The following is a 13,305-nucleotide window of genomic DNA, read 5'->3' as shown; positions in this document are numbered from 1 at the left end:
AAACGGCGACAAGCACGGGTTGCAAATTGTCGTTAACTGCCGAAAATTAGGGAGATCTGCGGTAGTTTACGGGGACGAAAATCTCACTTTTCATGCAGTGTAACGATAAAAAATAAATCCTTCTTGTTCTTTACATCTCCATGAAAACCATAAACTGAATCTTGACCTTTGTTCAATGATTAATGAATGGTGGAACGTTAATCAGATTATCAGATTGGCTGCTCAATTCGAAGGTTCTGGGTTCAAATCCTACCCTGGGTCTTTTTGCATGGAGTTTGCATGTTCTCCCTGTGCATGTGTGGGTTCTCTCTGGGTACTCCAGCTTCCTCCCACAGTCCATGAGGGATTAAGCAGGTCAGAAAATGGATGGAGGGATTATCATGTTTTACAAATAAATATATAATGTTTAAATGTGGTTGGAGTCCATAATAAACATAAATTATCATGTTGTACAGATAAGGACTCATATCAGTCTGGTGTAGCTCTCTCTGAGGTCTGATGGCAGAAATCTTTTTTAACTATTTATCTCATGTGTTTCTGATCATTAAATAAACTGCAACAACATCAGATCTATATGAAGTTAAATGGTCTGTTGTGAATGAGTCTAGAAGAACTCAATAAGAAAAAGTGGGAAAGTCCAACTTCACACAGCTTACAGGTTCACAGGGTCTTCTGGTTTATCCATCTCATCAGGAACATGTTTCTGCCTCAGATATTTATAGATTAAAACACCTGCAACAATAATTAATGTGAAGAAAACTAGCAAACCAACTATCAGTCCAACAGATTCATTCATGTTTCCTCCATCTTCCTTGGTTCCATCCTCGTCTCCTGCAGAGAAGAACCAGATGTCAGTACGGTCTGTCTGGTAGGAGATGAACTTCTGCTGTTCTCAGATCAGCTGTAGACTCTAAGAAGTCTCATCAACATTTTTAGGAAACAACAACATCTGAACAGAAGGGTAATCTAGATAAAGGAGCAATAAGCTAAATGTCATTTTTTAACGTATAAAGCCCTTAATAATCAAGCTCCATCATATATCAGAGCTCTGATTACCCCGTATGTTCCTAACAGAGCACTTTGCTCTCAGACTGCAGGTCTGCTGGTGGTTCCTAGAGTCTCTAAAAGTAGAATGGGAGGCAGATCCTTTAGCTATCAGGCTCCTCTCCTGTGGAACCAACTCCCAGTTTTGGTCCGTGAGGCAGACACCCTATCTATTTTTAAGACTAATAATAATTTGATTCAAATAATAATTACATTTCTGTGCTTCAAGGTTTTGTTTTTGTTCAACTATAAAGTGCAGCGCTAAAAAAAACAACAACAGTTTAACTAGAACATTTGAAAGTTTTAATCTTGATTTAAAGGAACTCAGGCTTTCCGCTTTGTTCCAGATCAGTGGAGTATAGGAACTAAATGCTGCTTCTCCATGTCTGGTTCTGGTTCTGGTTCTGGTTCTGCAGAGCAGGCTGGAGCCAGAAGACCTGAGTGGTCTGGAGGGTTGATGCCCTGATAACAAGTCTGTGATGGATTTAGGTGCTAATTCAGAGATTTATAGACTAACAGAAGGATTTTAAAGTCTATTCTCTGAGATACAGGGAGCCATGGAAGGACTTTAGAACCAGGTCCATGTTCTCTACGATCTTAGTCTTAGTGAGGACTTCAGAACCAGGTCCATGTTCTCTATGTTCTTAGTCTTAGTGGAAGGACTTCAGAACCGGGTCCATGTTCTCTACGATCTTAGTCTTAGTGGAAGGACTTCAGAACCGGGTCCATGTTCTCTACGTTCTTAGTCTTAGTGAGGACTTCAGAACCGGGTCCATGTTCTCTATGTTCTTAGTCTTAGTGAGGACTTCAGAACCGGGTCCATGTTCTCTACGTTCTTAGTCTTAGTGAGGACTTCAGAACCGGGTCCATGTTCTCTATGTTCTTAGTCTTAGTGAGGACTTCAGAACCGGGTCCATGTTCTCTACGTTCTTAGTCTTAGTGAGGACTTCAGAACCGGGTCCATGTTCTCTACGTTCTTAGTCTTAGTGAGGACTTCAGAACCGGGTCCATGTTCTCTACTTTCTTAGTCTTAGTGAGAAATCGGGCAGCAGCGTTCTGGATCAGCTGCAGCTGTCTGATCCACCTTTTAGGCAGACCTGTGAAAACACTGTTGCATTGATCAATTCTACTAAAAATAAACGCATGGATTAGTTTTTCCAGATCCTGCTGAGACATCAGTCCTTTAATCCTGGAAATGTTCTTCAGGTGGTAGAAAGCCGACCTTGTAATTGTCTTTAGATGCTTTTGAAGGTTCAGGTCTGAGTCCATCACTACTCCCAGGTTTGGGGCCTGATCAGTGGTTTTTAGCTGAAGCAGCTGAAGCTGTGTGCTAACTTTTGATCTCTCCTCTATTGGTCCAAATATTATTACTTCTGTTTTGTTTTTATTCAGTTGAAGAAAGTTTTGGCACATCCAAGTATTGATCTCTTCTAGGCATTTACTCAGTGCTTGAACTGGTTCATAGTCACCTGGTGACATGGTGATGTAGAGCTGTGTGTCGTCTGCATAGTTATGGTAGCTGATGTTGTTATTTTTTATGATCTGAGCTAGAGGGAGCATGTAGATATTGAAAAGGAGGGAACCCAGGATGGATCCTTGGTGAACCCCACATGTGATTTTTGTCATCTCTGATGTAAAGTTACCTACTGATACAAAAAGTCCCTGTCCTTTAAGTAGGATTTAAACCAGTGGAGAGCTGTAGCAGAGAGGCTGACCCAGTTCTCCAGACGGTCTAACAGGATGGAGTGATCGACAGTATCAATGCTGCACTGAGGTCCAACAGAACCAGCACTGTGGTTCTTCCACAGTCTGTATTTCTATGGATGTCATCAAACACCTTGATCAGGGCGGTCTCTGTACTGTGGTGAGGAAACCTGACTGGAAAACATCAAAGCGGCTGGTCGTTGTTAAGAAGGTGTTTAATTGTTTAAACTCAGCTTTTTCAATAATCTTACTGATAAAGGGGAGGTTTGAGATGGGCCTGTAGTTCTGGAGTAGAAGTTTGTCTAAATTGTTCTTTTTCAGCAGTGGTTTGATAATTGCTGTTTTTAGGGACTGGGGGAAAACACCTGACAGAAGGGACGTGTTTATTATCTGAGTCAAATCAGACGCTATGACAGGCAGAACTTTCTTAAAGAAAGCTGTGGGTAGAACATCAAGACAGCATGAAGAGGAACTTAGCTGCTGAATGATCTGCTCTAAGCTTTTGTAGTTTATTTGGCTGAATTGGGACATTTTGTCAGAAATAGTTCCAGCTGAATACAGCTTTGGTTCTAGAGTTGGTGTGGATGTACAAACAGATCCTCTGATCTGAGGCCCTGGTGGAGTGGAGTTCAGAAGCCACTGACACAGGAGGATTTGTTAACCTGTCAACTGTGGAAAATAAGACACGAGCATTATTAATGTTCTTCATGATGATCTCTGAGAAGAAAGATTCTCTTGCATTTTTCAGTTGTAAGTTATAAATGTAAAGTCACTCTTTATAGATGTCATAGTGAACCTGGAGTCTATTCTTTCTCCACCTGCGTTCAGCTTTCCGACATTCCCTTTTTTCACTTCTAACTGCTGGAGCATTTCTCCAAGGAGATTTATTCTTCCCGGAAACAACTTCACTTTAACTGGAGCAATGCAGTCAATGATGTGTGAGACTTTAGAATGAAAGTTATCTACTAGCTCATCTACTAAGTTGCAGCCCAAGGTTGAAGTAGCAGAGTAAGCTTGAATAAAAGTTTCCGTGGCAAGCCATCAGTCCTCTGGAAATCCCAGCGATCTTCAGATCCCATTCCGCCGAGCCCAATCCTCCATCTTCCTGTCGGTCACCTCCTCGCCGCGCAGTCGCCTCTCCCGCCTCTGGCTCACAGCTGCCACAGCACTACTCACTCTTCCCGGAGGATCGTTCTCTTCTTGCGTGGTAAGCCCATCCCTAAGATCTTCTCCGTCTCCACGTAACTCTACCTAACTCTCTCTCCCTATCCAGCACTTTCACCGCTCCCTGACGTCCCGTTGTGGCCCGCGCCCCGTCGTTATCTTTGTTCCTTAAATAAACTTCCTAAACCTGCCAGATCTGTCTGCTCAGTGTGTCCTGCATGTGGGTTAAGAGACTTAACACCATGACAAAGACAATTTATCTTATTTGTAGTGCAAGTGTGCCTAAAAAGGGGAACTTGGAGAGACATTTTAGGACAACCCACAAACACTGAGACGCTAAGAGTGCTCTAAAAGCACTACAGTATTTTTTTCCCTCGACCCAACACCAAGGGTAAGGCTGCAACTATAGCATTGTACCGGGTCAGCAATGTTGTTGTCAAGCATAAAAAAGGCTTTCAAAGATGGTGCAGCTGATGGTGAAGCTGTAGCCTTCTCCCTGCTTCAGAGGAAGAAGGCTACAGCGTCTATGTTGCTATCGATTATTATTATTATTATTATTATTATTATTATTATTATTGATTCTTCTTCTCCTTATATTAAGCAACTATTCAGACACTTTTAGCGACTCTCTTTCTAAAAGCGACTAACACCAAGTCTATTGATTTTTCTGAGTTATTGGCAACTTTACTGAATGCACCAGTTTTTCTGTATTCACTGTATTGAGGCAGCAGTGAGAGCTGCTAACCTTGTTAATACCCTCAGCGTTGTCTCACAGGCCCACCACAGCTGCTACTGCCTGGTCCTGAAAGCCCTGCATGCAGTCAGAGCAAAGGGAGCCGGGACTCAGACCACTTTTCCAAATGAATCATGCATGCACAAAGGTGCTGATGATCCTGCCCTGGATTACAAAGTGGGTCATAAATATGAAGTAATTATAGTTTTTAAGGATTATATTTTTTGCACTAAACAAATTCTACGTTTTTGATTCCCAACATCTTCAATCACTAATTTTGTGTGCTTCTGATAACTGTTTTTTTTATTTATATAAAAATTCATAAATCGTTCCATAAAGGTCATTTGTTGTTCCGAACACATTTAATCACTTTTTAACCACTTTTTGTCTTTGATAAAGCTTATTTTTCCTACAGCCCAGGTCACAAATGTATGGTCAAATATATTAGATGATGATGTAATTTCCCACCATGTTTTAAAAACATCCTAGAGGAAACCCTGTACTGGTGTGGAATTTGAAATGTTAACTGCAGAAATAAATTACAGGGGGGGGGGGGCATTCCATTTTTTCAGGGGGGCACACTTTTTCAAAAAAAAAAAAAAACATTTTATATGCTTCAGACTGAACAGAAGCTCTGTGTCCACTCCTACAGTGCTGATAAAGAAATTGTCAATAAAATCCCAAAATCTAAAAAAAAAAACGAACGGGTTTCCACCCAATTAGGCTTCTTTTGAACACATTGAACTGGAACTAAAATAGCTTATGGGCAGGTTGTTAAACTTTGGGAAGCTTTTCACATTTGTAGGGCTTTTAGAAAGAATTACTAACAAAATATATTAAAATAGTTGTCTATGTCTGGAAAAAAACTAAAACCATTTTAATAAAATGCCATCTCCTTGAACTCATTTTACTGGTCAATTTATTTTTGAAATGAGTCAAATCTGACATCATCAATGAATAATAGTTATAATGAATAATATTGATTGTTATATTAAAACAAGGAAAGAATAATGGTTAATCAAGTGTCACTATAAAATCGTATTGGTCAATGTAAATCCCCCTAGAGGCGTTGAGTTCTACTGATCAACTTAAAATTATTTCATGGCGGTGTGAAAGAGAAATGTTTGATTGAGCTATATTCTGTAAGATAAATGGAGTTTATATTAGGTAGATTTATTACCCATGTTGGGAAGCTATTGATAAAAAGTTTTTCTTTTTTTCCCCGGTTGATACATCATAAAATGTTAAAGTGATCTTGTGTGTTATTTGGTTGTCTGATTGTATTTTGTGCGGAGCCCGTATGTGCAAAGTTTTTTCTTTTCTTCATTGCAGTTCTGCCCTAATGGCATGTTATGTGTTTAGTAGTTCTGTGCTTTTCACATGAGAGAGTTTGAGATCTAGGCTTGTTTTTTTCTTTTTAGTTGGGCAGGTTTTATGCTAGTTTGGGCTTGAAACCATCAGTGAGATATGGCCACCTGTAGAGCTGTGTCTGGACTCAAAAGTCAAGCATAAGCTACACACTAATAAACATGAGTGCTGGTGTCAGGCTGAACACTGACTGAAGTAACAATTCTGACTAGAAGAGGTTCTGTAATTACAGCAGGTCGGAGAACAAGGATCAGAACAAAGCAGAGTTCCTTCTGCCTGCAAATAACCCAAGTTTCTCCAGTTCTGCAGTTTTCCTGCTTGGTTCTGCTTTTTGCTGTTTAGCTAACCCTCCTAACTGTCTAGCTAACCCTCCTAGCGTGAATGTTTACTTCAGTGTTGACTTCAATGCTGACGTTTCAAACAGAATTATTAGCACTGCTTCCAGATCACTCTCGTTTGCTTCGTTGTCTCTTCTTGTAATTTTTTAGCAATCAGACCGCATATCCATCCCACTCTACCAACACTAACGGTGACCACAGCCGAGCCGTAGCGTCTCTGAAGGCTATAAAGGTCTGAACCATCGACCCGCCCCTCTCCAGCTGTGATTGGCTGGCATGTTGCTTTCAGTCGTTGATTTGATTGGTTGAATTGTATGATTGACACATCAAAGATAGTACTAATAGAACAGAATTGTGAGTAGGAGATCACATTACATCTCTTTAGCCAAATAGTGAAAAGTCGACCGAAATATTCCATCTTGGTTATTTTTATTTTGAATTCTTTTAAAATACGGCTTGTGATTTCTGAACCCTTTACTGTGTTTATGTAAAGTAACAGTGAATCATCATTTTCTACAACTGCCATTGTTTTTGTTACAGCCGTACGTCCTGCTATAGTCGAGTAATTAGTTACCTCCAAACAAAGTAAATAGAATCAGAGTTTGGTTTTGAGAATGTTTTTATCCTTTGGAGATGTTTCACTCTTGGATCCAACACCAGAAATCTGCTTCAACCTGATCCAACAGCAACAACTCACCTGGCAAAAGAACGTGCAGGCTGATGACGCTGATCTTTATCCTTTCACTGGATCCTTTTCTTTGAACTCGACACTCGTATGTTCCGTTATCATTAGTCGTCACGTTTTTCAGAACCAAAGACACGTTTCCGTCCTTCATCTGTCGGTCCTGGAGGTCCACTCGGTTCTTGAAGGATGGATGCTGGTTTTCTTCATCAAATCTCCTGTCTCTGTACCGAAGGACAAAAGCTGATCCCAGATCTGCCCTGTTCCACTGTACAACTATCAGAGGGTGGTTTGGATCGTGACATGGCAGAGTGACGTCGTCTCCAGCTGTAGCTGTGATGTTACTCTGATCTACACGAAAGGAACACAGGAAAAAGGTTAATCAGAGCAATGTGAAGTTCTACACTACCACATCTGAACTGGACCAAACAGTGGCTATTGGTGCCTTAACCTGATTTTGTTGGAAAACAAGTGATTTTCCAAATACTTACATAAATTTGATCATCTCAAGCATCGATGCCCAAACAATAGAGAAAGTAGAGCAACTGGTTCCTCGTTTATTAACCCAAATTTCTAACCATCCAATCACCAAAGCTGAGCACCAGAATGGGAAAGAAAGGTGATTTAAGTGACTTTGAACGTGGCATGGTTGTTGGTGCCACACAGGCTGGTCTGAATATTTCAGAAACTGCTGATCTACTGGGATTTTCACCCACAACCATCTCTAGGTTTACAGAGAATGGTCCGGAAAAGCGAGAATATCCATTAAGTAGCAGTTATGTGGGCATAAATGCCTTGTTGAGGTCAGAGGAGAACGGCCAGACTGGTTTAAGCTGATAGAAAGGCAACAGTAACTCAATGAACCACTCGTTACAACCAAGGTCTGCAGAAGAGCATCTCTGAACGTACAACACGTGGAACTTTGAGGCGGATGGGCTACAGGAGCAGACGACCACAACCGTGCCACTCATGTCGGCTAAGAACAGGAAAATGAGGCTAGAAGTTGTACAGGATCACCAAAACTGGACAATAGAAGATTGGATAAACGTTCTGGTCTGATGAGTCTCCATTCCTGCTGCCACATTCAGATGGTAGGGTCAGAATCTGGCGTCAAAAGCATGAAAGCATGGAGAACATGTCATAAAGCAGTAATCATCTCAGACTGGGTTCTTATAAACACTATCTTATCTTATCTTATCTTGATCAATGAGTTCCCTGAACACAGATGGCCTCCAGTCACCAGATCCCCAACAGAGACCTCTGGGATGTGGTGGAACCGGAGATTTGCATCATGGATGTGCAGCCGACAGATCTGCTGCATCTGGTGATGCCATCATGTAAATATGGACCAAACTGTCTGAGGAATGTTTCCAGTACCTTGTTGAATCTATTCCACGAAGGATTAAGGCGGTTCTGAAGGAGAAAGAAGGTCCAACCCGGTACTAGCAAGGACTACCTAATAAAGTGGCCGGTGAGTGAGTATCAGGGGTGGATAATAATTCTCAATCAATATGTATCGCGATATACTTTTATTCAATAAAAGGTTATATGGCATTTCCAACATTTCATTATAAGTTACAGTCTATGACTAAAGCATTTGCCACTGAATGGCATTTTGGTTTTCTGTAATTTTATGTTTTATTTTTGTAAAAGCAAGGAGTTTGATAATCATGGCAACATAATTATCAGTTAATCTGCTGCGGGCATTCTTGGCAGTCTTTCTGAAGCTTTTCTTTTGTTTATATCGATATCGTGATTCTATAGTATCGACAGAATTTAAGAAATATATTGTAATACAAACTGTGACCATATCGTCCAGCCCTATTAGCAGCTATGCTAGTGGGAACCTTATGAACAACACAGGGATTTACAGCAGGGCTCTGATAACAGCTCAGGATTTCTGTTGGATGATATATTAACAGAATAGAAGCGAGAGGGATACGCCTTTTTATTTTGAAATAACTGCTGCTGATTTTTTTCCCTATGACATGCTGGCCATAACCTGCAGATACCGTCTGGTTCTGTTAAACCTATTTATGCAACCTCCATTTTCTTCTATGGTATACTTAAATGTGAACTTGCAAAGATTTTCCTTCCACTTAACTTCAGCTTTATATGATTCTTTCTCCATAATTTTCATATTTCTGTCTCTTTTTTTATGTTTCTGTCTCTAGGGTGGTTCTTTATACATGGTTATATTTTGAAGGCTACCCGCCTTTCTTCATACTTCTTGATTGAATGAAAATCTCTTTAACATCTAGATCTGCTGGAGTTCAGAATAATTTAATTTAGTGTAACATTATGGACGTTTGCATGTTTAGAACCTGCTATATTGAGTGTTATTTATGAACTGACTTTAAACCATCAACTCTGTTAGTTGTGGGGCGCCCCCCTCGGGAATCTTTAGAGATTTAAAACATATTCCTTCTCAGTGGCAACATAAATGTAATCAGGTGAGTCTCAATTCAGCGTCTGCGTCCTTCAATGGCTGTATTTACAGATCGATTACGTCACAGCGCTGCAGTGAAAACTTTCACATTTCATGACTCCTTTTAAGACTCCTTCAAATGCAGCCGATAAATGTGTTTAAAGGATGGCTACGATGTATCCTTCATGGCTAATCCTGTCCCATGATTCATTGCAGGTTGTTCAAATGGAAACGCCACTGGTGGAGAGGAGTGAAAAGCTGTGAAGGAAGTTGGATATAATTAAGCTTCCTGTGGCATAAAAGTAACTTTTAAAGTTTATATTCTAAAGGTTAGCTATGTTAACCTGACATATTGCTCAATTCTAAAAATGCTCAGAAGCGTTCTGACATGTTTGCTACTGCAACATTAACCACTGGCTCACCTCTCCGGCTGACCAGGCAGCCGAGGCTCACTATGCTGAGAGAAAACGACTCCCCACATTGCTTTTAAACTCCTGGGGTCCGTTCTTCGTACGTCGCTAACTCAGTTAGCAGGATTTCATTGTTGACGATTTGGCATGATCTTGGATCGTTTGGTTCTTCGAAAGACATCCTGCACTTGTTGTCATAGCAACATATGCGCCAGCTTAAGCCTGCTCCAGAGCAGGCTTATTTCATGTAAACAAGATTAGATCACGGCTGTATAAGCGGAGGAGATAGAGAAGTCTGTCGTAGCCATGTCCATTTTTACGACAGCAACCTGTTGCGGAAGGTGCAAGAATAATTTGCAGAGTTTTTCGAATGAATCGCGTATTGCGCAATAGACAGGATCCTTTAGCGCAGCGCGACAGTGTAATTGTACCTAGTAAGATTTTCTTGGTGGCTGTTATAAACAGACAAACACATCATTTAACAGTGGCTTTTAAAGAGGAAAAAGTGGCGTTGGGGCTATAAATCTAAAATATTTAAGTTATTTGTATGATAGTTTGCTTTAAGAGTTGTTCGGGCCATTTTATTGTGAAGTTTAGTTTTACTTTGAAAGACTTGCTTCCTGTCGAGCCGTATATTGTATTAGAAAAAACTATGGACGGATTATCTAGACACTGAGCAATACAGTTTTACTGTGTAAACTGTGGATGACTTGGAAAAGGAAGATTTTAATTTTTTATGGATAAAGATTTTTTTTGTTAAAATTCCCAGTTTGCACGTGTCCTTTACTTCCCATCTCTAAGGAATGACACTGAAATTTGGATCTCTTGACATAACAAGTGCCTTTTTAAAATAAAGTATAATAATTAAAGGCTACCATTTTGTAGAATATTCTTGTATTTCACTTTTACTTGTCCCCATGTTGGGGAAAATGCTGCCACCCATAGTGGGTCCCGTGGAGGCTCTGATATAAAAGAACAAATAATATCAAATTATTAAAATGCAAAAATTCATGCTGTAGAATGTGATAGAAACATCTACCATGGACAGTATTTACACATTAATTTGTCTGCTGCTTTTTGCCAGCCCTCTCTCCTGGCTTTAACAGATTTTGAGGTGTTTTAATTAATGACTCAAATTCGGCATAATCTTCCAAGCTCTTGTTCTGCTTGGGAGAAAAACTGTGGGCGTTCTTTGTTCATGCTGAACAGCCAATAGCAGCGCTGCTGATCATTGTTTCTACTATCGATACATTTCCCCTTTTAAACAAACGCATGAACGTGCAGTTGTCTCAGATAACTCAATCCAGCCATACTAATGGTAAACAACAGGTGTGTTAGAAGAACCCAATTAGCCGGATCATGTTTAGCCGGATGAAGTCATCTTGGATGTCTCATTTGATCTTGGATGTTTTAAGCAACTTACGAAGAACGGGCCCCTGGTTGCATTCAGCGTTGACTTAAAACAGAAATAACGCAGTCAACAGCTAAAGTTAATGTTTTGCTGATTCATTATAATCATTCTTCTGTGCAAATGAACTGATTTAATCTTTGCTCAGAAAGTTATAGGGTTAGTGTTTAAGTTGCTTTCAAAGTGTAACTAATAAATTAATAATAGTGTTGTATGTCAGAAATTACGTTTATTTAGTGATATAGTATCTATATCAACACAAACTTTATTTAAACATTTGGCTGATTAATGAATGAGAATAAAATGAAAATATAGTAAATAAAAGATTGTGATCCATCAAACGTAAAGGGGAAAATAGAAAACGTGTCGGCCTACATTTATTTACAGTGGCGACAACGGGATTAACCTTTAGGATCGTTTTGTGGCGTCACGCTGCTTTAATTTGTGTAGGTTTCTAGGCAACAGAAGTATTGCTAAGGTAAGGCCGGAGGACAGACGATGAAGCCTAGATCGTAAAAAATTCACCGGCCGATCTTTTCTGACCTTCTCTTTTCTTGGAACACACCCTGCATGTCTTGTCAGAATGCGGAAGTGTTTTCTTTTACAACTTTACCGGATTCTGGCTTTGACATTAACCCGATTCTTGCAGAGTTTTTGTAAACTTGTCACGCTATTGAAGTTTAACCAGCTTCTCGCATCGCATGACGGCCTGCTTAATGTCTATCAGTTTAAAGATTAATACAAACCTGAAGCAGAAAGCACGAGGCCGACAGACAGGAAAAACAGGCTGAGTGAAACAGTTGCTGGAGAAGCCATTTCGTTGCGTTATTTACATCGGCTTCAAATGTTTCTCGTTCCGTTTATGTTAGCGTTATTTTCCCATCTCAAAGTAAAAGGTTAGCTTAAGTTGATATTAAGACAAAGAGGTTATTAAGAATATACGTCAGGAATGTTGCTAAACCGGTTCGTGGTGCTGGGTGGTGACTTCTTATGGCATGCCGTTTTAACATAAATTCGGTTTTACCCTTACATTCAATATCTCAAATTGTTTTATGACTAGACGTTTTAGCAATTTAAGATATTTCTAATTGTATTTTGACTAGTCAAAATACCTATTCCAGATATCTGTAATTACATTCTGACTAGTCGAAATGACATCAGATTTTCCATTGAGTTGTATGGAAACGTCAATTCAAGATATCTCAAATTAACTATCTCAAATATCCATTTTAGATATCTACAATTAAATTACGACTAGTCAAAATTGCAATTCAAGATGTCTTAAATTTAGTTTTGACTAGTCATAATTCTAATTAAAGATATCTCAAATGCCACCATAATTCAAGATATCTTAAATGTATTTTTGGATAGGCAAAATGTAGTTTTGACTAGTAAAAACTAAATTTAAGATACCTTGAATTGTAATTTTGACTAGTCAAAATTCCTTTTAAGATATCTTGAATTGTAATTTTGACTAGTCAAAATTACAATTCAAGATATCTCTAAATGAATTAGAGATATCTTGAATTATTCGGCTTTTCCATTTAAGATATCTTAAATTGACATTTTGACTAGTCAAAATTCCTTTTAAGATATCTTGAATTGTAATTTTGACTAGTCAAAATTGCTTTTAAGATATCTCTAAATGAATTATAGATACCTTGAATTATTCAGCTTTTCCATTTAAGATATCTTAAATTGACATTCTGCTTAGTCAAAATGACGTTATTGATATCTTGAATTACGAAACGGCTTGCCATATTTCATCACACAGGAACCGGAGGTGCGCTTTTGTTTTCAGAGAAGCTAAAGGAGGGTGCTGTAATGCCTTGTGCCGTCTAGCATGTCAAAATCAAGAGCTAGCTGGCTTTACTATAATTTCCGAAGAGGCAGATAGCTTTACCACAGTATAAAAACTGCATCTGGTTATTAAGTGAACTGGCCCGGGCAGAGGAATATTCCTTATTTCCAACTTGGACATGAGTCGATAGTAGCACTTTCAGCTAGCTGTTTTTCAGTGCATTGT

General features: G+C 39.4%; 1 protein-coding gene across 1 annotated transcript; it reads right to left on the bottom strand.

Annotated features, from left to right (window-relative positions):
- Positions 1–636: 636 nt before the first annotated feature.
- LOC105924254 (butyrophilin-like protein 9) lies at positions 637–12,262 on the bottom strand. The gene is made up of 3 exons (XM_036132354.1): positions 12,026–12,262; positions 7,049–7,384; positions 637–831 (listed from the first exon to the last, which is right to left on the bottom strand). Exons 1-3 carry the CDS (start codon positions 12,093–12,095, stop codon positions 653–655), a joined length of 585 nt encoding a protein of 194 aa, XP_035988247.1. The 5' UTR covers positions 12,096–12,262; the 3' UTR covers positions 637–652.
- Between the last annotated feature and the right edge of the window lie 1,043 nt (positions 12,263–13,305).

Source organism: Fundulus heteroclitus, unplaced genomic scaffold (assembly GCF_011125445.2).
Source record: "Fundulus heteroclitus isolate FHET01 unplaced genomic scaffold, MU-UCD_Fhet_4.1 scaffold_49, whole genome shotgun sequence".
NCBI classification, from domain to species: Eukaryota; Metazoa; Chordata; class Actinopteri; order Cyprinodontiformes; family Fundulidae; genus Fundulus; species Fundulus heteroclitus.
The sequence above is the reverse complement of the archived record's forward strand: the minus strand, read 5'-3'. Positions and strand labels throughout refer to the sequence as shown.